At 38.5% G+C, this 24,628-nt stretch overlaps 1 protein-coding gene across 8 annotated transcripts in view; it reads right to left on the bottom strand.

The window, feature by feature from the left end:
- The window catches only part of PIAS2 (protein inhibitor of activated STAT 2), a 99,126-nt gene that overhangs the window by 37,957 nt on the left and 36,541 nt on the right, over nucleotides 1–24,628 (bottom strand). For all 8 annotated transcript variants that reach the window (XM_040264536.1, XM_040264535.1, XM_040264540.1 and 5 more), the window contains 5 exons: nucleotides 16,630–16,680; nucleotides 16,413–16,503; nucleotides 10,029–10,163; nucleotides 7,347–7,452; nucleotides 5,872–5,945 (listed from right to left, as the gene is read on the bottom strand). In XM_040264536.1, coding sequence (XP_040120470.1) covers nucleotides 5,872–5,945; nucleotides 7,347–7,452; nucleotides 10,029–10,163; nucleotides 16,413–16,503; nucleotides 16,630–16,680 — 457 coding nt within the window. The remainder of the gene's footprint in view (nucleotides 1–5,871; nucleotides 5,946–7,346; nucleotides 7,453–10,028; nucleotides 10,164–16,412; nucleotides 16,504–16,629; nucleotides 16,681–24,628) is intronic.

The following is a 24,628-nucleotide window of genomic DNA, read 5'->3' as shown; positions in this document are numbered from 1 at the left end:
GGAATATGAACATCAAGACACACATAACATCCAGATTAGATCAGACACGTTTTTCTGTAAAGCCTTTCAAACCTCCTTGTATATTCCCTTTACAAAACAAAAAAAAAATCTCAGTTTTTAATCAGTTCTCTTATTCTGATAGAAAATCTGTTTCTCGACTATACGCTAAGCCCCACAAGGACAAGGTCTACGTCACTGTCCACTACTGTGATCTTAAGTGTTACAACATAGTACCAAGGATGCAATGTACGCTCAGTATTTGTCAACCAGATGGTAGAAGGAATGGAGAGAGACTGGATAAATGGCAAAGACAAAGAAAAGGAAAAAGAAAGGGCTTCTTCATATACACTATAAAGTCTAGAAGAAATCACAGAAAATTATAACACCGTTAATCCTCCCTAAGGGGGAAGATCTTTAGGATATTCTTGTTTCCTTTTGGTTTACCTGTAATTTCTTTCCTCTAAAATGAACACTGGGTTATTTTATAATATAAAAAGAAATAATTTAGCCAACTCATCATTATAGCAGTCGTATATGCAAAGTAGCACAATGAATAACTTCTACCTTAGTCTTAGTGACACTACCTTTTAACACTACATAGTTGATCTATATTATCATCCTCATTTATACATGAGGAAACAGGCACAAAGAAAGTAAGTTAACTTGACTAACATCATAAAGTCTGAGTCAATATTTGAACCCTGATGATCTAGCTCAAGAGTCTATACTGTCTCTTAGTGTCTAACTAGGATTCTAAAAGAGATTTTAGAAGTTAGAAGGATTCATGCAAGTGGGTAGCACAATTTAACTATTGGGCTGCCCAGTAAGTTCATTCAGGTTTTTCTGTATAATGTTAGGGAATATTTAAGATGGAAAAAGGTGCAAAAAGAATGTGAGGCAATTTTCTATGATATATGCTTTCATTATTCCCCCTTCCTTTAATAACAGATAACCTTTTACGTAATGTAGAATCTTAGAGCACATTACAGACTTTTACAAAAATTTCATATTATTCTCATAATAATTGTATGACTTCCAAAAAGACTAGTACCTCCTATTTCTACTTTTGAAATGACAATGTTGAGGTTACAAGATACTAAAAACAATACACTCACTAAGACACAGTTGGCAGAGCTATAACACAAATCAAATGTTCTTCACTTTCATGAAGATATTCCTAGTTTTACATCATGCTGCTGCTGCTGCTGCTACTAAGTCGTTTCAGTCATGTCCGACTCTGTGCGACCCCATAGACGGCGGCCCACCAGGCTCCCCCGCCCCTGGGATTCTCCAGGCAAGAACACTGGAGTGGGTTGCCATTTGTGAGGTCGCTCAGTCGTGCCTGACTCTCAGTGACTCCATGGACTGCAGCCTACCAGGGGATTTTCCAGGCAAGAGTGCTGGAGTGGGGTCCCACTGCCTTCTAGTTTTATGTCATACATGGTGGCAGGTTTTAGTTTTAATTATCTACGTTTCCTATTTTGCTAAGAGGTTTTGTTCTGTGAGGAAAGCATGCTGATCTACTCAGCACCTAATGGGGTAACTGGAGGATTTTTTTTTTCAATTATTGTTATAGATTTGAATATTTCAATAGATTTTCTAATAACAACAACTTACACTTGCATTCCTAAGAGGCATCCCTTCATTACATCATTTTTTAAAAAGAGTACTGGTGTTAGTTCTAGGAGGTCTTCTAGGTCTTCACAGAACTGATCAACTTCAGCTTGTTCAGCACTGGTGTTTGGGTCATAGATTTGGATTACTGTGATACTGAATGGTGTGGCTTGGAAACAAACCAAGACTGTTCTGTTGTTTTTAAGGTGGCACCCAAGAACTGCATTTCAGACTCTTTTGTTGACTACGAGGGCTACTCTATTTCTTCGGAAGGACTCATGCTGACAGCAGTAGATATTACGGTCATCTGAATTAAAATTACCCATTCCCATTCATTTTAGTTCACTGATTCCTAAGATGTCAATATTTACTCTTGCCATCTCCTGGTTGACCACATCCAATTTACCTTGATTCATGGACCTAACATTCCAGGTTTCTGTGCAAAACTGTTCCTTATAGCAATGGATTTTACATTCGTCATCAGACACACCCACAACTGAGTGTTGCTTCTGCTCTGGCTCAGCAGTTTCCTTCTATCTGGTGCTGTTAACAGTTGTCCTCTGCTCTTCAGCAGTAGCATGCTGGGGACCTTCTGACCTTGGGGTGGGGGTGTGGGGGTGGGGGGGGCTCATCTTTCGGTGTCGTATCTTTTTGCCCTTTTACACAGTTCATGGGTTCTCACTGCTACTATACTGGAGTGGTTTGTCATTCCCTCCTCCAGTGAATTGCGTTTTGTCACAACTCTCTACTATGACCCAACCGTCCTGGGTGGCCCTACACAGCATGGCTCATAGCTTCACTGAGTTACAGAAGACCCTTCACCCCAACAAGGCAGTGATCCAAAAAAAGATGTCCTATTCATCATAGAGGATTGAACTGAAAAACTAGGAAGTCAAGAGATACCCAGAGTAATATGCAAGTTTGGCCTTAGAATATAAAATGAAGCAGGGCAAAGGCTAACAGAATTCTGCCAAGCAAACGCACTGGTCATAGCAAACACCGTTTTCAACAACACAGAGACTCTACACATGGACATGACCAGATAGTCAATATCGAAATCAGACTGATTATATTCTTTGCAGCTGAAGATGGAGACGCTCTATAAAGTGAGCAAAAACAAGACCTGGATCTGACTATGGTTCTGATCATGAGTTCCTTACTGCAAAATTCAAGTTTAAATTGAAGAAAGTAGGGAAAGCCACTAGGCCATTCAGATATGACCCAAATAATAATTAATTATGATCAGACAGCGGACGTGACGAATAGATTCAAAGGATTAGATCTGGTAGACAGAGTGCCTGAAGAAGTATGGACAGAGGTTCATAACTCTGTACAGGTGGTGGTGACCAAAACCATCTCCAAGAAAAAGAAATCCAAGAAGGCAAAGTAGTTATACAAGGAGGCTCTCAAATAGCTGAGGAAAGAAGAGACGCCAAAGGCAAGGGAGAAAGGGAACGAGGTACACCAAACTGAGCAGAGTTCCAGAGAACAGCAAGGAGAGATAAGAAGACTTTCTTCAATGAACAATGCAAAGAAGTAGAGGAAAACAACAGAATGGGAAAGACTAGAGATCTCTTCAAGAAAACTGGAGAGATCAAGAGAACACTTCATGCAAGAACGGGCACAATAAAGGACAGAAAGGGTAAGGACCTAACAGAGGCAGAAGAGATTAAGAGGAGGTGGCAAGAATACACAGAAGAACTATACAAAAAGGTCTTAGTGACAGGAATAACCACAATGGTGTGGTCACTCACCTAGAGCCAGATATCCTGAAGTGTGAAGTCAAGTGGGCCTTAGGAAGCATTACTATGAACCAAGCTAATGGAGGTGAGGGAATTCCAGCTGAGCTATTTAAAATGCTAAAAGATTATGCTGTTAAAGTGCTGCACTCAACATGTCAGCATATTTGAAAAACTCAGCAGTGGCCACAGGACTGGAAAAGGTCAGTTTTTATCCCAATCTCAATTCTGTGTAAAATTCAGATACTATGTTCAAAAAGTTAATTATACACACTCAATCAGATCCCTTGAACAACAACTAGTGCTGAAAACATACCTCCCTTAAGCCCCAAGGACAGACAGAGACCGTGGACTGCACTCTCACTATCCACATTCATGTCTGCTCTAAATCACTTTACAAAACAGAACATTTCACATATCATGAAAACAGAACATTTCTCCCACCTCCTTAAGCTATCATTTTCTCTAATTTTTGCCTAATAAACCCAGGGATTTTTAGGCTTATCCTTTTTTTCCTCTTTTTCCTTTTTTTCCTCCTTATTCTTTTTTTCCTCTCCAGTTCCCATCACCATCCCAGTTCCTGTCTTATTTTCATTCTGCTGTAGTGTCTCTGCCTCTAAAACTACTTTCATAATCGAAGTTCCATCATCTATCTGCTAAGTTTGCTCAAAACATCTATGCTTGATTTTCTAATAACATATACCACATCCTACAGTTATCAACCCAATGTATGTTAACACTAGGACAGTCTGAAGAGCACCATTCACTTTTTTCTTACAAAATGTTCTGAAAAAAATCAGGTAGAATGAATATTGAGGAAAAGCTCAAAACAGTCTCAAAACAGATCTGTTTTCATTTGTAAGCAGAGAAAGAAAACATTTAATGAACTTTAAACAGGATCTTGTTATTTCTTCAAATAACAGAACTGTTAATTTTCTTAAAACTGTCGATTTTCTTAAAACTGACACACCTGAAAATACCCTATTCTTATATAGCAGAAATCCCAACCACTTCAATATGCCACTTTCACTGTTTTGAATGTCCAAGAATCCAACAGTTTGGTTATTGTTTTAGTTGTTGTCATATAGAATAGCATGGTGTTTGAAGGAAAAGAGGAAAAACACACACAAACAAAAGTGGTTCAAAAAAAACCTTACAGAATACAGCGCTGTGTACCTGTACAACTTCTTATAGAGAGAAGTAAAGAGAGGTGCTTTCTTCCTGACAACAGTTTGACATAGTAAAACATATATGTAACACAAGTTCCATTCCCAAACAGTGGCTGTGCTTAAAATACAGCCAGCAATGAGTATCTGCCAAATAAACTAGGGTTAAACCACTAAGAAATTTCTAATATCCAAACTGTTTTGACTAACAAAATGGAAATTTCATGCGTTTCAATTTAGTATCAATTTTAACATGAGAAGGAGAAAACAGTACTGTGAGGACACTCAAATGAACCGATGCCCAGGGACTAGAGAAGACCCTGGGTCTAAACACATGCCCTCGAGGGCCTCTGCCGCCACCTCAGGGCATTAAAGTCCGCCTGCTGACCTCCTCTGCTCATAACCACAGGTTCCCAATTTGGAAGCAATTCCAATTTCATGTAATTCTATCCCTTTTCAATAAAGGTAAGTTCAAGTAAATGATAATACACAAAGCTTTAGAAAGATACCTGCAAATACTGCTTTCCAGAATAACAGACAGGTAGATTTATAATCAGGATATTTATATTTTTGCCCCCATGTGGCAATATGGTACCTTGTTAAGAAAACTGGAATATGATCAGAAGACCAAACTCTTTATTCTTGTTTTACTATAACCTAAGTGTGTGATCTGGGTTAGCAACCTCTTTCAGCCTCAGGTTCCTCAGCGGCAAAATGGGAACAACTCCATACAGGCTTGCTAGTTAAGAAAGTCTAAGCAGCATGTAATAGAAGCTCAACAGATTATCCCTTTCTCTGACACAATTCTCTTTCCATTTAAAAAACTGTACACAATGGTAGCTGGTCACCAAACCCAAGCCTCCCCACCCCAACCATATCATAAATTCCTAATCCCAGGACTTTTCTCATGAAGTTCCTCTCATCCTTCCCAAAAGTAGTGATTTTAAAGAAGCCTTCATCCACTATTCCTGATTTCTCCCATCAATTAGCATTAGGTCCTAAAATTTTTGTTGCTATTTTTCAACAGTTTATATGCTGATAAAAGGAGCCAACTCTCTATGTTCAGTATTAGCTGTGGATTATCTATAATTAGCAGTCACAGATTACTATGAACCTAAAGCTCTCTTTCCTCTTCGATATAATATCCTTTTACGTCTCTTTGTTTAGTCACTGCCTGAGAACCCTTGCATTCTTTGGAATTATAATGCTTATCCATGAATATTCCTGAATGAGAAAACGAAAAAAGTTCAAAATTTTATACTGTATCATTCATTCCCATACTTACTTATAGGAAAATTAGTAACTTATAAAAAAACGCAAAATGCCTCAGAATGTTTTGCTGCTTTACTTACAGGGCACATCAAGGACACGCGAAGGCTAGTGGTAGCAATCTCACTGTCAGGATCTGCAGTAAGTTTTTCTTTAACTTGAGAGAAAATCAACAATAAACACAATGTTTAAAAAATTGTGACTTATGAACAGGATTATATAAATATATGCCATCTTATTTAAAATTTCCCAAACACTTCAAATAGATCAAGAAACTACAAAAACAAAATAAAATCGTAAGTATTAATGTATTGAAAACACAGCCACACTTCCAGTATTAGGTTAAAGAATTACAAACTCTAAATGACATGTTTAATCAAACTTTTAAGATTTCTTTTTAAAACTAAAATTGTGGGTAAGGAAGAGCTTTTAAAACACCTGTTTCAGGCTTAAGAACAGTACAATTAGGGAAGGCAGCTGAACTCTGAGCTTCAATATTTTTTTAAAACACGTGCATGACTATTTTAATTAGGGAGTACATGTAATTTCCAATAATTGTTAAATCTGTAAATAATTTTACAAATAAAATATTCTTATAGTTTATTTTAAAAGGTAAAATATTTTTATACTTTCTTTGACTACTGAAAACTACTATGGATGTAGGATTATCTGCCATCTTCACCACATAATACATACAAGTTACTGTCGACACAAACTAATAAATACATAAACTGCCTTCAGATGCCTAATTCTCAACACCATGATAGGGAGAACCAGACTGGAACTGGAAAGAGTGGAACCTTCATCAGGTAAGAAGAAATGTGGAAGAATTTCCCTGGCTTTCAGTTCTAGACAGGAAGATCAACACTGTGCTGTGTGAGGTGAGAAATGGCTGAGTGTAAGAAACAAAATACCATTTCAACAGCCCTACTTGGCTCCCTTTCCAACCCACAGATTCTCTCTCCTTTCTGGTTCATTCAGTGATATGGGAGGTAATGGGGGTAAAAATATTCTCTTTCCCCCCAAAAAATGTCTTGTTCAATTAACATCAGTTACTGATTTACAGCTTGGGTTCACATTTTTTCCTCTATTTATTATTATACAGCATGAAAGTATCAAAGTACAAAATAAAACAACTCAGAAGGCAAACATTATTTCTGATGGATATCAACATTTCTTTTGCAAAAAGACCTTTTAAGTTAGAAGTTTTTAAAGTATATACCACACTGCACACTGGAGGACTTGAAGACTTGCATTCCTATTCCCAATGCAGGCATCAAAACTGCCAACAACCAGACATTTACCAAAATTAACTTCTCATAAAAAGGCAAAATATCAATATTAATTGAGATTCAAACTTCATCCTCTTGGGAGCAGTTTCTAAGAGAAGGGTTTTTCAATTTATACAGCTCCATTCTTGGGAGTATTTTTAACTCATAATTCATTTTTGGTTTTTAGTAATTATTCCCAAATTGTTTCTGTATTGATGTATATGTGAAGCTTTTAAAATTTCCATTTAAAGCCATATCATATGCTCAGTCTTACAAACAATACTTACTTAGTGCTCTGGAATGATCAGGGTTTCTAATACCTTTCATTTTTAATCTCTGTAATAACATGGCTGATGTGAGTTGTCGTACAAGATATACAGACATGGAGTAATTCTACAAAGAAAGATAATCTGTATTAAAGATGAGAGATAATAGTTATTTATATAAAACACTTGTCTAAGAAACTGGTTTCTAAAAATAACATGCAAAATAACTTATACAGCAAAGTCAGTGGCTGGGAAGGGAACAAAATCAACTCAGTTACTTTAGGGAAGAGGAATGCTTCACTCTATTAAAGGTATTTCTCAATCACTTACCACTTTAAAACATCTGTGTGAAAAACAAAATGCTCAGATCAATGGTTTTCAAACTGTTTCTAACTTAGCAAAACTGGTACCTCAGGAGCCACCATGGTATAAATGAGAATGCACCCTCCTATGAACACTTCTAACTAGAATTTTCTGTTTTTTATTTAATAGGGAAACTACATTCAATGAAAAATGAGTTTCACTACAGAAACTAAGTTCAAACACCTGTGGTCTAAATTAATACTTCAAATCCAGAGTTCCAGTTCTAATTTTGGCAGACACCTGCTACATAACCTTAGGCAAATCATTCACATGAACCCCAAATCAGCTTTTTTTGAGAAAAAATTTGACAAATTAACTGCTATTTGCAAATGGACATTTTACTGCAAAGAGGCAGCTACTGTAGTATAAGACATGAAGAAATAAAAAATACAAGGTCAGAAAATAATAGCATCCAATTCCATACCCTCTTAGACTTGGAACAAAGGAACTTTCATGAGCTATCTATAAAGCAATGAAGAGATGATATACAATTTTACTTAAATACTTAAAACCCACCTTACCAATTCACTATACATATTCATTCAATTGATTCTACAATAAACAAACTACTTTTAATAGTTGCCAAACCAAATACTTTAAAGATCATTTTTAACATCCTGGTACAGTCCTTTCAAATATCTGAATATCCAAAAGAGTATACAAATTTACTACAACTGCAAGAAAAGAATATTATTTCCATTAAGTGAAAGTCGCTCAATCATGCCTGACTCTTTGTGACCCCACAGACTGTAGCCTGCCAGGTTCCTCTGTCCATGGAAATCTCCAAGTCAAAATACTGGAGTGGGTAGCCTTTCCCTTCTCCAGGGGATCTTCCCAACCAAGGGATCGAACCCAGGTCTCCCACATTGCAGGCAGATTCTTTACCATCTGAGCCACCAGAGAAGCCCAAGAATACTGGAGTGGGTAGTTTATCCCTTCTCCAGAGGATCTTCCCAACCCAGGAATCAAGCCAAGGTCTGCTGAATTGAATGCAGATTCTTTACCAGCTGAGCTATCAGGGCAGCCATTATTAGGGGTTTTAAAAAAAAACAACTGCCAAGCGTTCAATATCTGCAATCATTCACTCAAAAACAAAATCTATAAGGTCATAATCATTTCAAAAAGATATACTGCTTTTCTGCTCAAATTTCTCTCAAAACACTTTATCATCTCACTAAACTTTAAAGCATGTACTTGCTCAGTTAACAATGTCTCTTATAGTTGTATATAACACCCATTCTCAAGATTTTACTTATTGTTTATAATAAGTAGGCCCCAGAGAATTAAGCAATTTTGCCAAAATCAAACAATTTGCCAACGTGAGGCTAAGCCAAGATTTCCTGAATCCTTATCCAGTGCTACATGACTGTACATTTAAGTTCATACAAATAAAAAACATTAGGCATCAGTGTCTTATGATCAACAAGCTATAGTAAAAATTCAGAAATGAGAGCTCAAGAGAACAATCGTTAGAGGTCCTAGTAATCACAGTTGTACAGTCCAAAGATTAATACAAAAATATTCATTATGTCCAGCTCGGCAACTACCTTGGTGATAAAACCAAATTAATTCTGGCTACAAATATGACTCAACTTCTCCATCTATAAGGAGGAATACTATCGTTTATTTCTATGAAACAGCAACATTAAAGCTGATGATCAGAAATTACTTGAAATCTCTTCCATTTCTATTACTTCAGTTATATAAATAAGCAGTTCTAAAACAGAAATCCCTGTTATATTAACCAGTATTTCATAATTGACAAAAAACTTTTTAAGACTTAAGAATCTGCAGAAAACCAAGTTCATCAATCTGTAAGTATGGAGGAATTAATACAAAACTAAGTAAACATTTTCTAGTAAATATAAATCTAAGTAAATATTATCAGATATTCATGTTATTTAAGTATCAGCTGTTCATATAAAGGCTGAAATAAATTATGTCTAATCACAACAGGAGTACATTTAACCATTTCCCCCAAAGCCTAATAAAACTTTCTTTGTCTCTCTTCCTAAATATGTAATAGTAGCCCAAATTCCCACTTTTTCAAAATACCACTTAAAACACACACATAAACATAACTGTGATTAACCATTAACTTAAGAAACACTGTTAGGGTACTTATCTCCTTTGGAAGATAACAGAGAGATGATACTGAAGAAACCTTAAAGTTTTAACCTTTAAGAATCTCACATCTCTACCCCGAATTGAAAATTATGACTTTGGGGGGTTATAAACAGAAAAGTGAATGAGATGAACTAATGGCCTAAGAAAAAGCAAAGCAAATCAATACCACTGAGAGGAATCACATTCATGTTCCCCAGAGAAAAGAATCTTTACCTTTCCAATTTCTGATGCCCAAGAAATGGAAATCTGGTTTGGCACAGCTGAGGATAATCTAACTAAAGATGTAATATTCAAAGGGCGTCCAGGGCGCTTCTGTTCAATTCCATTTTTAGGTGGTGGTGCATAGCCCTATAACCACAAAAAAGGAAAGCAATTTAAAATTCTGAGCAGAGGAGCAAACATTTTCTCCAAGATAAGTACAGTATCTTGCCTAATTTCAGTCACACTAAATTCTTTTATTTTATCCTGGAAATCACACAGTCCTCACCCTAAAGTGAGGAAACCCAGAAGAGGAAAATAACCTTTTAAAAATGTTATAAAATATTTTACAAATCCAGAAAAATGTTAACAACAAAAATTCCATGTTCCATTAAAATCAAAGGTGCTGAGATCTTGCCATATTGGCTATGATTTTTTTTTTCCCTTTCTTTTAAACAATAAAGTTGAATCTCTTTATACTGATTCATTTTAGGAACTTGAATTCATTCAAATACCAGGGGTGACAAAGAGGGAAAACTAACTCTGAAAATTTAAAAAAAAAAAAAAAAAAAAAGTACAAACTGGGGAATTTTAAAGGAATTATTAAAATCTTGTGAGGGATAAAAATGGTCTCTTGACCTGCACACAGGTTTCTCAGGAGAAACTGGTCTGGTATTCCCATCTCTTTAAGAATTTTCCACAGTTTGTTGTGATCCACACAGTCAAAGGTTTTTGTGTAGTCAACGAAGCAGATGTTTTTCTGGAATTCCCTTGCTTTCTCTATGATCCACCGAACACTGGGTTTGACTGCTAGTTCCTCTGCCTTTTCTAAACCCAGTTTGTACATCTGGAAGTTCTCAGTGCACATACTGCTGAAGTCTAGCTTGAAGGATTTTGAGAATAATTTTTACTAGCATGCAAAATGAGTACAACTGTCTAGTAGTCTGAGCATTCTTTGGCACTGCCCTTTTTAGGGACTGGAATGAAAACTGATCTTTTTTTGCGACCACTGCTGAGTTTTCCCAAATTTGTTGACATACTGAGTGCAGCACTTGAACAGCATCATCTTTTAGCATTTGAAACAGCTCAGCTCGAATTCCCTCACCTCCACTACTTTCTTCGAAGTGATGCTTCCTAAGGGCCCACTTGACTTCACACTCCAGATGCCTAGCTCTGGATGAGTGACCACACCATCGTGGTTGTCCAGGTCATTAAGACATTTTTTTGTATAACTCTTCTGTGTATTCTTGCCACCTCTTCTTAATCTCTTCTGTCTTTATTAGGTCCTGACCACTTCTGCCCTTTATTGTGCCCATCACTGCACGAAACATTGCTACTCCATTTCTTCTAAGGGATTCTTGCCCACAGTAGTAGACATAATGGTCACCTGAACTAAATTCGCTCATTCCTGTCCATCTCAGTTCACTGAATCCTTAGATGCTGATGTTTTCATTCTTGCCATCTCCTGCTTGACCACATCCGATTTACCTTGATTCACGGCCCTAACATTCCAGGTTCTTTGCAATACTGTTCTTCACAGCATTGGGCTTTACTTTCACCACCAAACACATCCACAACTGGGTGTCGTTTCCACTTCGGCCCAGCTTCTTCATTCTTTCTTGGGCTGTTAGTAACTGTCCTCTGCCCTTTCCCAGTAGCATACTGGACACCTAGACCTGGGAGGGGGACTCATCTTCTGGTGTAGTTATCTTTTGCCTTTTTGTATTGTTCTTGTGGTAAGAATACTTAAGTGTTTGTTTTGCCATTCCCTTCTCCAAAAGATTGCATTTTGTCAGAACTCTCCACTAAGAACTGTCCCTCTTGAGTGGCTCTGCCTGCTATGGCTACACTGAGTTACACAAACCCCTTTGCCACGACAAGGCTATGATCCATGAAGGGGACTCCACACATATACACCTTTATTTTTGCCCAAGCATTTTTAAAATGCAAAACTTCTAGACATGTGACTTGACCCATACTTTTATATGCATCTTTAAAAGACCTCAGGAAATAAGAACAGTATCATAACCTTACAAAATTAACCATGATTTTTAAAATTGTCTAATACCTAGTTTATACTGCAACTTCTCAACTGCCTTGAAGATGACTTTTATTCTATTACTGAAACTTTCAAATGTATACAAAACTAGAGAAATAAGTCTAAGCAAACTATCACCCAATTCAATAGGTTACTTGTAAGTAGTCTTTGCCCACCTCAGAGTATTATATAAAGTATCCCAGACACATTATTTTATCCATAGTTTGACATATAACATGTCCCTTTACAGTCTGAATCAGAATCCGAACTAGAGCCTCACAGTGTGCTCAGCTGTCTCTGAAGTCTCCTTTATGCTATATTAAAGAATACTTTCCATCCTCTCTCACCCCCTGCCCCAAAACTCCCACTCTGTTTCAGACACCATTGTTCTGTGGGGGACCCCAGGGCTCTTGATCTGAAGAATATTCTCATCTGGATTAGGCGGACTGCTTTCTCAGAGTTTGAAGATGTGACACTCCATGCTTTAAGCTAGTAATCAGTTGCACAGGCTTGACTAGATTCAGGTTCAAATTTTCAGAGACAAAACCTTCACAGAGAAGGCTACCTGCTTCCTACTGTGCCACGTCATGGGGCACAGAACGGCTGTTTGCTCCACTGTCAGTGGTCTCGAGGCTGATCAGTTCAGCTTGGGTCAGCCTGACCCCTCCCATCTAGCTCTGACCTAGTGGTTTCAGTATCCATTGGTCACGGTTACCTAGATCCATTATTTGATTCTTGGATTACGAAAAAAAAAAAAGTTTTTAAAATCCATTCTTCCTTTTGCTTGTATTAAACCTTTCCATAAGCAATCTGACCACATCAACATTTGGTTACTCCAAAATCAATGATTCTATCAATTTTTAGAGCAATGAGTTGATGCAACCTCCAATGGTTTATTTGCCTACTTAAATATTATATTTTAGACGCCAATATTATCCCATCTTAGACCAAGGGAATCTCGTCACACTGGAGCATGTGTGTGTGTTTTAACAAAAGAAAATACTGATTGTACTTTATGCCAGATTTACTGTGAGACAGACCACCGGCCTAACTAATATATGCAGGAAAAAAATAATATATCAGGAAAAAGAAATCCACAAACTCAGAAAGAGAATACATTAAGATGATGGTACTGGTACTGACACGTCTGCCCTGCAACGAGGCAACACTGAGGAGATTTTTGCCAGCTGCTATGTAACACACATCCTCTCCATTCTTTTGGAATCTCTACAAGAAATATTCCCACACACACACCCCTAACCTCACAGCTCCACAGGTTTACATCCATTTCTCAAAATCTGTCTAAAAGGAAACATAATCCAGCCTTTCAAAACTCTCCAGGCAAAGAGGGTCTTTTTTTTCCCCTCTCTCCTGCCCTTAAAAACACATAACTTTCTCATGAGGTGGTCAGTCTGTACAACGGCAGCATCTGGGTCAAAGATGGTGGTATGGGGACATTCCTGAAGGCAGCTCACTTCTGTCTGTCCTCACTACACATGTCATTCTACAAGCCCTGCTGTGAGCTGCTTACTGTCATCCCTGTTATCAAGAGGCTGGAAAATCAATGGATTAAAGTATCTTTTAAAAGCCATCATCTTGATCTGGGTAAAAACAGCATGTAAACTGCTTTCATCACTATTTGACCCTTAGTATCCAGGGATACCTTGCTGTTATCAAGGGAACACCATTTTCTACTCAGCTCACTCTCTGTTCATGCAGCAGAGTATCCAACCACTGGATCCCTGAGGACTGCATACTGCAATAAGATCATACAGACTGAGACCTGTTCCAGGACACAAATTCAAATTTATTCAGAGCCCAAATGGGAAATCCCATGACTGTCAAAGCTTACTCCTCCAAGATCTGTTGTGTAATAAATCAGGATCATGGGCAAGGACCACATGTCAAACTTCTCTGTGGCTTGTTGATGCTTCTTATGACTGTAACAAAGTCCCTGAAGATCTCCATGGTGATAAAGAGCTCAATTCTTCTCCTAAGGTGGCAGTATACTCACATGATTCTCATAAACATGCGAGCCAATGCCCATATTACCTTATCCCAATCAATATCCCAATAATGGGAGATATTACAATATCCCAATCGTGGATCAAGGGGAGGTCTTAGCAGTTCTACATCAGTTCCATGTACATTTATGTCAGCTGTCCCACAGGAATTCACAAGGCTAAAGATGAAGAACCTCTCTGGGAAAGACTGGCATCTGATCTTTGGGACGGCCCTACTAGGGTCAAGCAAGCTCCCCCTTGTCCCTACCACCATTCCATTGCCTTCTCTTTCTAAAATCTGTTTTGACATCCTTTGTCCTATGCTCCATTTCCTCATCTCTCTCACAAGTGCCCCTGGAGACACTGCAGGATCCTGGCTCCAGAGGTGAGTGTGGGACTCATCACAGAGTAGTCAGTGTGTTCACCAACAGCCCTAGTGTAAGTATTCAAGGGTGAGTTAGTGCTTCTGGAGACAAACCAGCAGTGACTGAGCAACAATGTCCCAGAGAACGTGCTCAACTACCTGAGTTTTTCTCTCTCCCCAGTCCTGAAAGAGTGACAAATTCAGAGCTATCCACAGTGGTGCTGCAGACCTTAAAGATAGAATATTATACCACAGCCTGGCGCAGACTGGCCCACTTGGAAAATTTTGTGGATCATGTGTATACACATTTGTAACCATCATATTTTCTGCACCAACACCAGAGTTTAAGTACAGCCTCACATATTTCAGAGACACGACTCCCCAAAACTAGCACAATCATTTAATACTGGACAGATCTTCCAAGTGGGTCTATAGACACCAAGAAGATTATCACAGTCAGATAGTTCTTAAAGGAGAGTGAGAGAGTAAAACAGCAATAAAAGTTAAAGGTCAAAAGAAACCTTAGCCCATCCAACACAAAGAGAATTGGATATGAAAAGCCATGGAAAATGTGCTATCATTCCGAAATCCTGGGTTTCCTCTGCTGCACATCTGAGACCCAGTGGCATCCTTTAGTTCCAAGTGAGGCTGCTTCTTCCCCTGGTTTAGATCTTTGTATGATTCATCCAGATGAAAGACAGCTCCTGAGATCTCCTGTTGCTTACAGCCAGAAACCCAAGAGGCAAAATGTGTCCCCTAGGTTTTGAACACGCACAAGACCATGTACGCATTCCTTCCCAACCGTATCTACTCAGCCTCTGAAATTTCCCCTTTAATCCCCACATGATTTCAGCCTTATAGACATCCTTCAAAAAGAGTCAGGCAGTGGTACAGTACTGTTCAAGCCCTATAAAATACATGAAACAGGCTATTTCTCAGGTCTTTAAATCCACAGGCCATATATGACAGAAATGAGACTCTGGATAACCTATAAGTCAGATCTTCGAGTACAGGGGTTGGCCTTGGCCACGGGCCATTGTCACTTTGGGGTTCAACTACAACCACTTGGCCCTGGTAGAGCTAAGATTTCTAGACTGTGTTTCTGGTTTGCTCAGCTGCTCACAGCTGTTGCTCATATACTTATTTCAGAGCCAAATCTTGCACTCAGCAGGAATGCTAAACAGCCACCTCATCTCCATGTCAAATGGTCTCTGCTTTGCTGAATATGGGAGCTTAGCATCATGGTAGAATCACTGTTCTCACAGCACTTCTTCAGTTAAGATACATAACCACTCTGAAAAACAGGCCATGCTCCACTACTATCGAGATTACAGCTTTACTGCCACACAGCTGTAGCAAATTAGCAGTTTAGTTCAAACCTCAGTGAAGCCAGACACATACTCCTGTTCAACAATTTTTACTTTAAGATTTGACGTCTATCAGGTCAGAAACAGGATATACAGACAGAGACAGAGAGAGAAACAGGCTAGAGAGAGAGAGAGAAGAGAATGTGTGTGTGTCTCTCCCTCTCTCTCAACAGGCTGTCAATCAAACACCACTTCATCTCTCAAGGGTGTGCACCATCAAGGCTCAAGCTTGGAATCCTCAATCACCATGTCCAGTTGTTCTCAGCAGCCTCTAACTTTCACCATCTCATCCAAGGCCAAGGCCCAGCTCATTCAGACATCCACTACAACATGCTGCCCGAATGCCCTTCCCTACAAGTCCTGCCCTGCTACTATGCCTTTTAATATCATCTTAAGAATCTCTCACAGCTTCCTTACTTCCTGAAACAAGATGCTTCAAGCTCATCTTTTCTATCTCCCACAGACCTGGAATCTGCCACTTCCCCAAGAAGCCATGAATCTCTCTAATGGAAAACAGTATTTAATGCTGGGACTGTTCACTGGCACTTAGTAGTCACAATTTTTAAGCCTTGTTAGTAATTATAAAAAACTCACAAGCAAAAGCCTGGTGAATAAAAAGCAACTTACAGGCAAAGGAAACAGCTTCCCGTTCACTTTTATACAGAGACTATTGGGATAGTTATCTTCTTGAGGGCAACTTGTCTCTGCCAGGCAAAGTCTGCATTAAAGAAAAAAAAAAAAAAAACTTAAATATTGTACTCAAATTTACACTTTACAAATTCAGGACTATATGCATATAGTTAGCAAGCATAAAATTAAAGTAACAGAAAAACTGCAAACTCACCTAAGCTGAACTTGTACTGTATAATCTCTCCTACCACCTGGCAAAAAATCCCTGTTGAAAAGAGAAAAACAAATGGATTAGGAAAATACAACTAGAATTCACAGAAATATGCTCAACAGAAAAAAAGCATTATTGCTATTTTTATTTGTAGTGCTTAAAAAATGAACATTAGCCTAACCAATGGCAGAAGGTTTAATCAAAACACTGTAGTGATAGTCCTCATATGCTTAACATTTAGTCTTGTCTTTACAGCAATTTTAAAGTATTTTCAATTCAAAGGAACTTTCACAATACATTTTTATTTCAACAGACAACAGATCTGGTTAACAGGAAAGGAGCACATTAGGTTCTAAGACTCTGATGAATTAATTTGCTCAGAGTGGTTTTGAAACCTTTGCTGAGTATTCCAGTCACTTGCAAACATTTTTTAAACATAAAGGCCCACTCACCAGGTATCCTTATTGGCTCTGAAGCACAGTCAGAGCATTAACAGTCTTTACAACAACTCAGGGGATTCTAATATAAGATCTAGGATCAATAACTGGTGTCCAGAGTCTCAGAACCTCTATGCCACAGCAACTTCCTAACTATGCACCCAATTAAGGACACAGAATCTCTCAGTATTTCTAGATGAGAACCTAACAGAATCCCATATGAAATATCCCTGACAGTGAAACTCCTACACTCTTGTCAGTCAAACTGGAGTCCACAATGAAGCAGCACTGTAGCTACTTGGGAGCTTCCTAGTTAGAAATGCAGAGCCTCAGGCCCCACCTCAGGCCTACAGAATCAGAATCTGAATCCTAACAAGGTTCCCAAAGTGATATGTATCCGCTTTACAGTTTAAGAAATCTTGCCCTCAGCCATTGTCATAAATCTTGGACTGTGTCAAAGAGAAGATCATGAGAGCTGAGTCCTGTCTGGAGAGTACACACAGCCCTCCACCTTGCTCCCACAGGGCTAGCCTTCTAACTGCTTCCAATTCTCTATGTTCGCTGGAAGGCAATAAAGCACAGTAATCACCAGCTTGAGTTCTACAGTTCCAAACCAAAGGACCTTGGGCAAACAACTTAACCTTTCTGTGCTTACACCTGCTAAAGATGGAAAATGACTGCACCTACCTCATGAAGCTGTGGTGACAAACGCGTTAATACATGTGAAGTGCCTCGATATAAGAAGACTCAACACGCATGAGCAGCTGGTTGCTATTACTGTTAACTATGTTTCCCCTGCCAGTAGTAATCCACGTTTCTCAGATGTCTATTCACAATATCCTAGACAACACTGACCTCTTGTGAGTAACTCGTATCATTCTGCTCATTAAAATCAAAAAACACTGCAAAGTCTGGGTGCTGGAGCATCAAAGATAAATAAAACATGATATTTGCTTTCAAAAGTCTCATATGCTGTAGGTAGCAAATATATACAACTAAAATAATATGGTATTATAGTATACTATGTAAAATAACTATTACAGAAAAGAGGGAAATTCTATTTTGTCTTGAAGTGAACCAAGTGAAGTCACTCAGTCTTGTCCGACTCTTTGCGACCCCACAGACTGTAGTCCACCAGGCTCCTCCATCCGTGGGATTCTCCAGGCAAGAATACTGGAGTGGGTTGCCATTTCCTTCTCCAGGGAATCTCCCCGACCCAGGGATCGAACCCAGGTCTCCCGCATTGCAGACAGACGCTTTAACCTCTGAGCCACCAGGGAAGCCTGGTCTTGAAAAGTTCAAGGCAATTTCCACAATTAGTCTGAACAAATTAGAAAAGCATTTGGACAGCAGTGGTTCTATCTACACTTAAGAGAGACATATTTCCATCAGAAACAGTGGCTTCACTAGTGAGGTGATACTCAACAAAAGGAAAGCATGGCCAATGCTTGCTAGGTTGGGAACACAATGTTTAAAAGACTAACCTAGAAAGATAGATGGGAGAACACTTATAAAGGTTTGCATAGTTCACTGAGGACTGATGCTTCATTCTACTAAGGAAAATTAATATCAAATGGGAAATACAATGTGTTATATATCTTCACAAAAATGACAAGTGATGACTAAGCATCTTCTGACATTTTCTGCCAGTAACTGCTCTACGAACTTTCACACGTTGAACTCATTCATTAGACATAAAGGTGTTTCCTAGACGCCACACACTATATAACAGGCCTTGAGAATACAACAATGAGTAAGAGATGTTGGTTTCATTCAGAAGTTTGTAAATTCAAGCAGTCAAATAAATGTTTAATAGAAAATAAGTTCATGAGAGTGGTACAGTGAGAGACAAAGGATATATTTGGGGAAACGTGGAAAGGCATCACAGAAGAGGTCAGACTTGAACTGGCCCTTAAAACATGATTCAGGTTTGCCAAGCAGAGTAAGGAAGAAAAAAAGAATGAAAAGAAATGAGGACAGTTTGAGAGACCTCTAGGACATCAAATGCACTAATAATTCACAGGGGCCCCCAGAAGGAGAAGAGAGAAAGGGCCTGGGAACATATTTGAAGACATAACAGCTGAACATTTTTCTAACATGGAAAAGGAAGCAAAAATAAACAAATGGGACCTCATCAAATGTAAAGACTTTTGCACAGCAAAGGAAACTATCTACAAAACAAAAAGACAATCCATGGAATCGTAGAAAAGATCTGCAGATAATGTATCTGATAAGGGATCAACATCAACATATATAAACAGCTCATACAACATCAAGAAAATAAACAACCCAATTAACAGAACTGAATAGCCATTTTCCCAAAACAGAAATGCAAGTGACCATCAGGCACATGAAAAGATGCTCAACATTGTTAATCATCAGAGAAATGCAAACCAACACACTACAATGAGTTATCACCGCACATGCGTCAGAATGGCCACAATCAAAGAGTACACAAATAACATATGCTGGAGAGGGTATGGAGGAAAAGGAACCCTCCTACACTGTTGGTGGGAATGCAAACTGGTGCAACCACTATGGAGAACAATATGGAAGTTCCACTAAAAATCAGAGTTACCACATGATCCAGCAATTCCACCCTCAAGTATATATCCAGAAGAGACAAAAACTGTAATTCAAAAAAATACATGCACCCCAATATTCACAGCATAATTTACAACAGTAAGACATGAAAATAAGCAAAGTGTCCATTAACAGATGAATGGATAAAAATATGCACATACAATAGAATATAAGTCACAAATAAGAATAAAATAATGCCATTTACAGCAACACTGGGAGGACCAAGTAAAGAAACATTTACTTTTAAGTGAAATAAATTAGAAAAAGATAAATATTATATATCACTTATCTAAAAAGTAATATAAATGAACCTGTTTACAAAACAGAAAACACAGACTTAGGAAAAGAAAAACTGATGGCTACCAAAAGGGAAAGGGAGCTAGGGGAAAGGCTAAATCAGGAGTATGGGATTAAATATACCACCATATATATAGAAGAGATAAACAACAAAGATTTAAAGTATAGCACGAGGAACCATATTTGGTATCTTGTAACACCCTACAATGGAAAAGAATCTGGAGTGCGGACTTCAGACGGCATCACTGAGGGCTTCCCTGTGGGCTCAGATGGTAAAGAATCTGCCTGCCATGCAGGAGACCAGTTTGACTGCTAGGACGGGAAGATTCCCTGGAGAAAGGAATGGCTACCCACTGCAGTACTCTTGCCTGGAGAATTCCACTGAAAAAAGAGCCTGGCAGGCTACAGTCCATGGGGTCACAAAGAGTCAGACACGACTGAGTGACTAACACACTTTTTTGCACAGGGTTTTTAAGCACAAAGAAGACAAGACTGAATGGGCTTTAGAAAGATCAGTTGGTCAGCTGGGAGAGTTAGGAGATCATTACACTTGTATAGGCAGAAAATGAATGCTTCAAAGTTATTTAAACATAAATATCACAGAATATGACATTCAGGGATAAAAACTGATAGGACTAAATGACTGACTGGATATAAGGAGGCAGGATAAGGAGCAGGGAGCGCCAAGCATGGTGCCCAGGGTTGAGAATGGTGCAGCTGGACAGATGGTGATGCTCTGCACCAGGATAAACAGCATTCAGCCACCAGTCACTGAGACAGTGATTGTTTCTTCAACTTTACATGCTGAGCAAATTAAGATTCAGTAGGCTTTAGTAACCTACCCAGGGGTATATAGACATAAGTGGTTAAGCCAGAATTCACATTTCAATCAGTATGAACTCTAAAGACTATGCTAGCTTCCTAAGGATAGAGTTGATTCAACTTTTAAATCCTGAAAGAGACACAAAAGAAGGATGAGTAGCAAACTGCAAGGATGTGGCAGATGAAACGTGGGATAATATAAAGAGGCCTCTGCTCAGGCAGATCCCACACCATTAATGGAGTAGGCAACAGGAAGAAACATTTACTAAGCAAAAATCTCTTTGAAGCCAGCTAATTTAAGAAAGAAAAGAAAAAAGCACATTCATGGATACTATCACAGAGCAGTGAGGAGAGAATCACACCTTGACTTGGGGACCATGCGAGAGAAACGGAGACAGGAGGACTGCAGAGGCAGTGGTGCCCAACGAAGGAGTAGTGCTACAGCCAGAAACAAAGCTGAAGTCACGGATCAGTCTTCACAAGATGTAACAGAAAAAAACAACCCAAACCTGAATGTATTCAAGCCTCTGGTTTAGACCTTATCACCACTGTAAGCAAAAGGGTCATATGGAGGCACCGCAGTTTTCAAATTTGCTGCAAACTGGAAACGCCTGGGGAGCTTTAAAAACTACTGCTGCTGGCTTCTGTTTTCAGAGATTCAAATTTAATTGATATGAATGAAATCTAGGTATCTGGAATCTTAAAAGCTCCCCAGTTGATTCTAATACACAGCGAAATTTGAGAACCATAAGGATAGAAGTTACATGATACCACAAGAAGCATAATTATCCAAATCCGGAATGTGTAATATGCTAACAGAGTCAAATGAACCACTCTTTTTCAAAGTGGTAGAAAGTACTGTAAGGGTAGAATCAGAGCTCCTAAGAGAATGTGTCCTTCCCACAACTGGGACTTGGAAGAAAAGTTACAACCAACCTAGACAGCATATTAAAAAGGAGAGATAATACTTTGCCAACAAAAGTCCATCTAGTCAAGGCTATGGTTTTTCCAGTAGTCAGGTATGGATGTGATAGCTGGATTATAAAGAAAGCTGAGCTTTATCATGTTAGCCATCTTAAAGTGTACAGTTTTGTGGCTTTACATATATTTATACTATACCATCACTACCATCCATCCTGGAGACAGATGATTGAACATCCATGATTTAAAATTTTTATTGAAAATAATTATTCATTTTTTGACTAATAACATTCACACAGTTCAAACTTCAAAAAGATACAGAAAAAAAGATGTAAAGTGAAAAAACTCCCTCAACTTGGACCACGGCCACGGGATTCCCTTCTCCAGAGGCAACTTATCACATTTGTCCAGACATATGCTATACACTTAAGCAAATTACACACATGCCTTTTTAAGACAGTGTGTGTGCTTAGTCACTTAGTCGTGTCTGACTCTTTGCGACCCCATGGACTGTAGCCCCCCAGGCTCCTCTGTCTATGGGATTCTCTAGGCAAAAATACTGGAGTGGGTTGCCATTTCCTTCTCCAGGGGATCTCCCCCACTCAGGAATTGAACTGAGGTTTCCTGCACTGCAGGAGGATTCTTTACCAGCTGAGCAACCAGGGAGGCCCCTTTTAAGGCTAATTGTACATGCTTTGATTTGTTCACTTAAAAATGTATCTTGAAACCTACTGACTAAATAACCTCCCTAAGTCAAAGGACAACACAACACCCTAAAGCAGCTTGTGGTAATCTCCTCCATCTATAAATCAGCTCTTATTTGTCATTATTGCATTGATTCTTTCCATGTGACACCCTGTAATGCCAACAATCATTTTATGTATATAAGCCAGTTCATTAACTAGGTAGACTGCAAACAACTTGTCGAAAGGAGACATGCCATGTAATATAATGCTTTGTAGCTAACAAACCCTTGGTAAATGTTCTCAAGCAAGGGATCATCAGTGAATACAAACAAAACCATATAATAGTGATATGGCTTGGCATATAAAATATAACTTTTAATTTACCCTATTCATTTCTTAGTTGGTTTATTAATACTCCCAAGCTTGTACTTCCAATATAAAAATTTCCTGCAATGTCTTGCCCCTAATGAACATGTACATTCATTTTACTTCTTTGATAATTTCCTTCTCTAAATTTTCCAAAACCCCTATTACTTGGATATTGGGTCTTTGAAACAATCTTTACTACTGTCCCTTTTTTTCTTTTACTCTTCAATATTTGGTCCCCTTCTGGGGAGCTCAAATTTTACTAAGTCAAGGTATAAAATTATTCTGAGGCTTTGTTGAGAGCAGTGATGGGATCAGTGCAAGAATCTAAAGTTGTATCCCATACTATTCCACCTAACAACACTGTGTGCATCTTCAAGATGTTAGGATGTTTAAGAGAAATCTATAAATTCTGATCCACCATCTTAGGAGACTGAGAATGCACATTAACATAAGAAAGACTGAAAAGTCTGGCTTTAAGAACTTTTGAAACTACCTTGAATTCAGAATTTCCAAAACCTAACTATAGGACCTTTATTTTTTTAAAACTTGTATTAACATCTCACAGAAAATAAGTGTTCTAATGAAGAGCTTTTTGAAAGGATGCAAATAGACCTCTAACTGGCTCAATTCTGGGTTCCAAATTTTAATTCTACAATCCCAGAATATCATTTAACCTCCAGGAGCCTGTTTTTTTAGGCTAAATCTTTTTAAAGTCTTATAAATAATATATTAACACCAAAGATGACTATGTATTTAATTGGAAAAGTATATAGTACAGATTTCCTTTTCTTTCCTATCTCTTTTTAGTTCATTGCTCTTAATAAATATGTTTAAGTTTATCCTATTTTTTTTGAAATGGCATAGCTCAGAGTACTTTTCATAATTGTTTTCAGATTTCTGCTAATTTTTTTGGTCCAGGTAACCATACACCTGAGAATGGTCCTCTAATTTATGTTATCCCAGAACAAATATTAATGTCCACACTCAATATAAAAAAGCCTCCAGATGATGAATTTTATGTCATTCTATCTTTGGGGCTGTTAACACAAATTCTTTTTTATGTTGCTATATTTGGAATAAATTTTTCATTAAAAAAAATTTTCTGCCAGAAGTGACAAAAAGTAATTCAAAGGGGTTTTATTAAAAAATTAAAATGTTTTTCTAATTGTTGTTCAGTCATTCAGTGTCCGACTCTCTGCGACCCCATGGAGAGCAGCACCCCTGCCTCCCTGTCCTCCACCATCTCCCGGAGCTTGCTCAAACTCACGTCCACCAAGTCGGTGATGCCATCCAACCACCTCATCCTCTGTCGTCCCCCTTCTCCAATCCTTTCCAGCATCAGGGTCTTTTCCAATGATTTCGGCTCTTCACATGAGGTGGCCAAAGTATTGGAGCTTCAGCTTCATCAGTCCTTCCTTCCAATGAACACCCAGGACTGATCTCCTTTAGGATGGATTGGCTGGATCTCCTTGCAGTCCAAGGGACTCTCAAGAGTCTTCTCCAACATCACAGTTCAAAAGCATCAATTCTTCGGTGCTCAGCCTATTTTATTCTCCAGCTCTCACATATGTATATAACTACTGGAAAAACCATAGCTTTGACTAGACAGACCTTTGTCAGCAAAGTAATGCCTCTGCTTTTTAATATGCTGTCATTGCTTTCTTCCAAGGAGCAAGCAACTTTTAATTTCATGGCTGCAGTCACCATCTGCAGTGATTTGGGAGCCCAAGAAAATAAACTGTCACTGTTTCCATTGTTTCCCCATCTGTTTGCCATGAAGTGATGGGACTGCATGCCATGATCTTCATTTTCTGAATGCTGAGCTTTAAGCCAACTTTTTCACTCTCGTCTTTCACTTTCATCAAGGGGCTCTTTAATTCCTCTACA

The sequence above is a fragment of the Oryx dammah genome, unplaced genomic scaffold, assembly GCF_014754425.2.
Source record: "Oryx dammah isolate SB20612 unplaced genomic scaffold, SCBI_Odam_1.1 HiC_scaffold_22, whole genome shotgun sequence".
NCBI classification, from domain to species: domain Eukaryota; kingdom Metazoa; phylum Chordata; class Mammalia; order Artiodactyla; family Bovidae; genus Oryx; species Oryx dammah.
The sequence above is the reverse complement of the archived record's forward strand: the minus strand, read 5'-3'. Positions and strand labels throughout refer to the sequence as shown.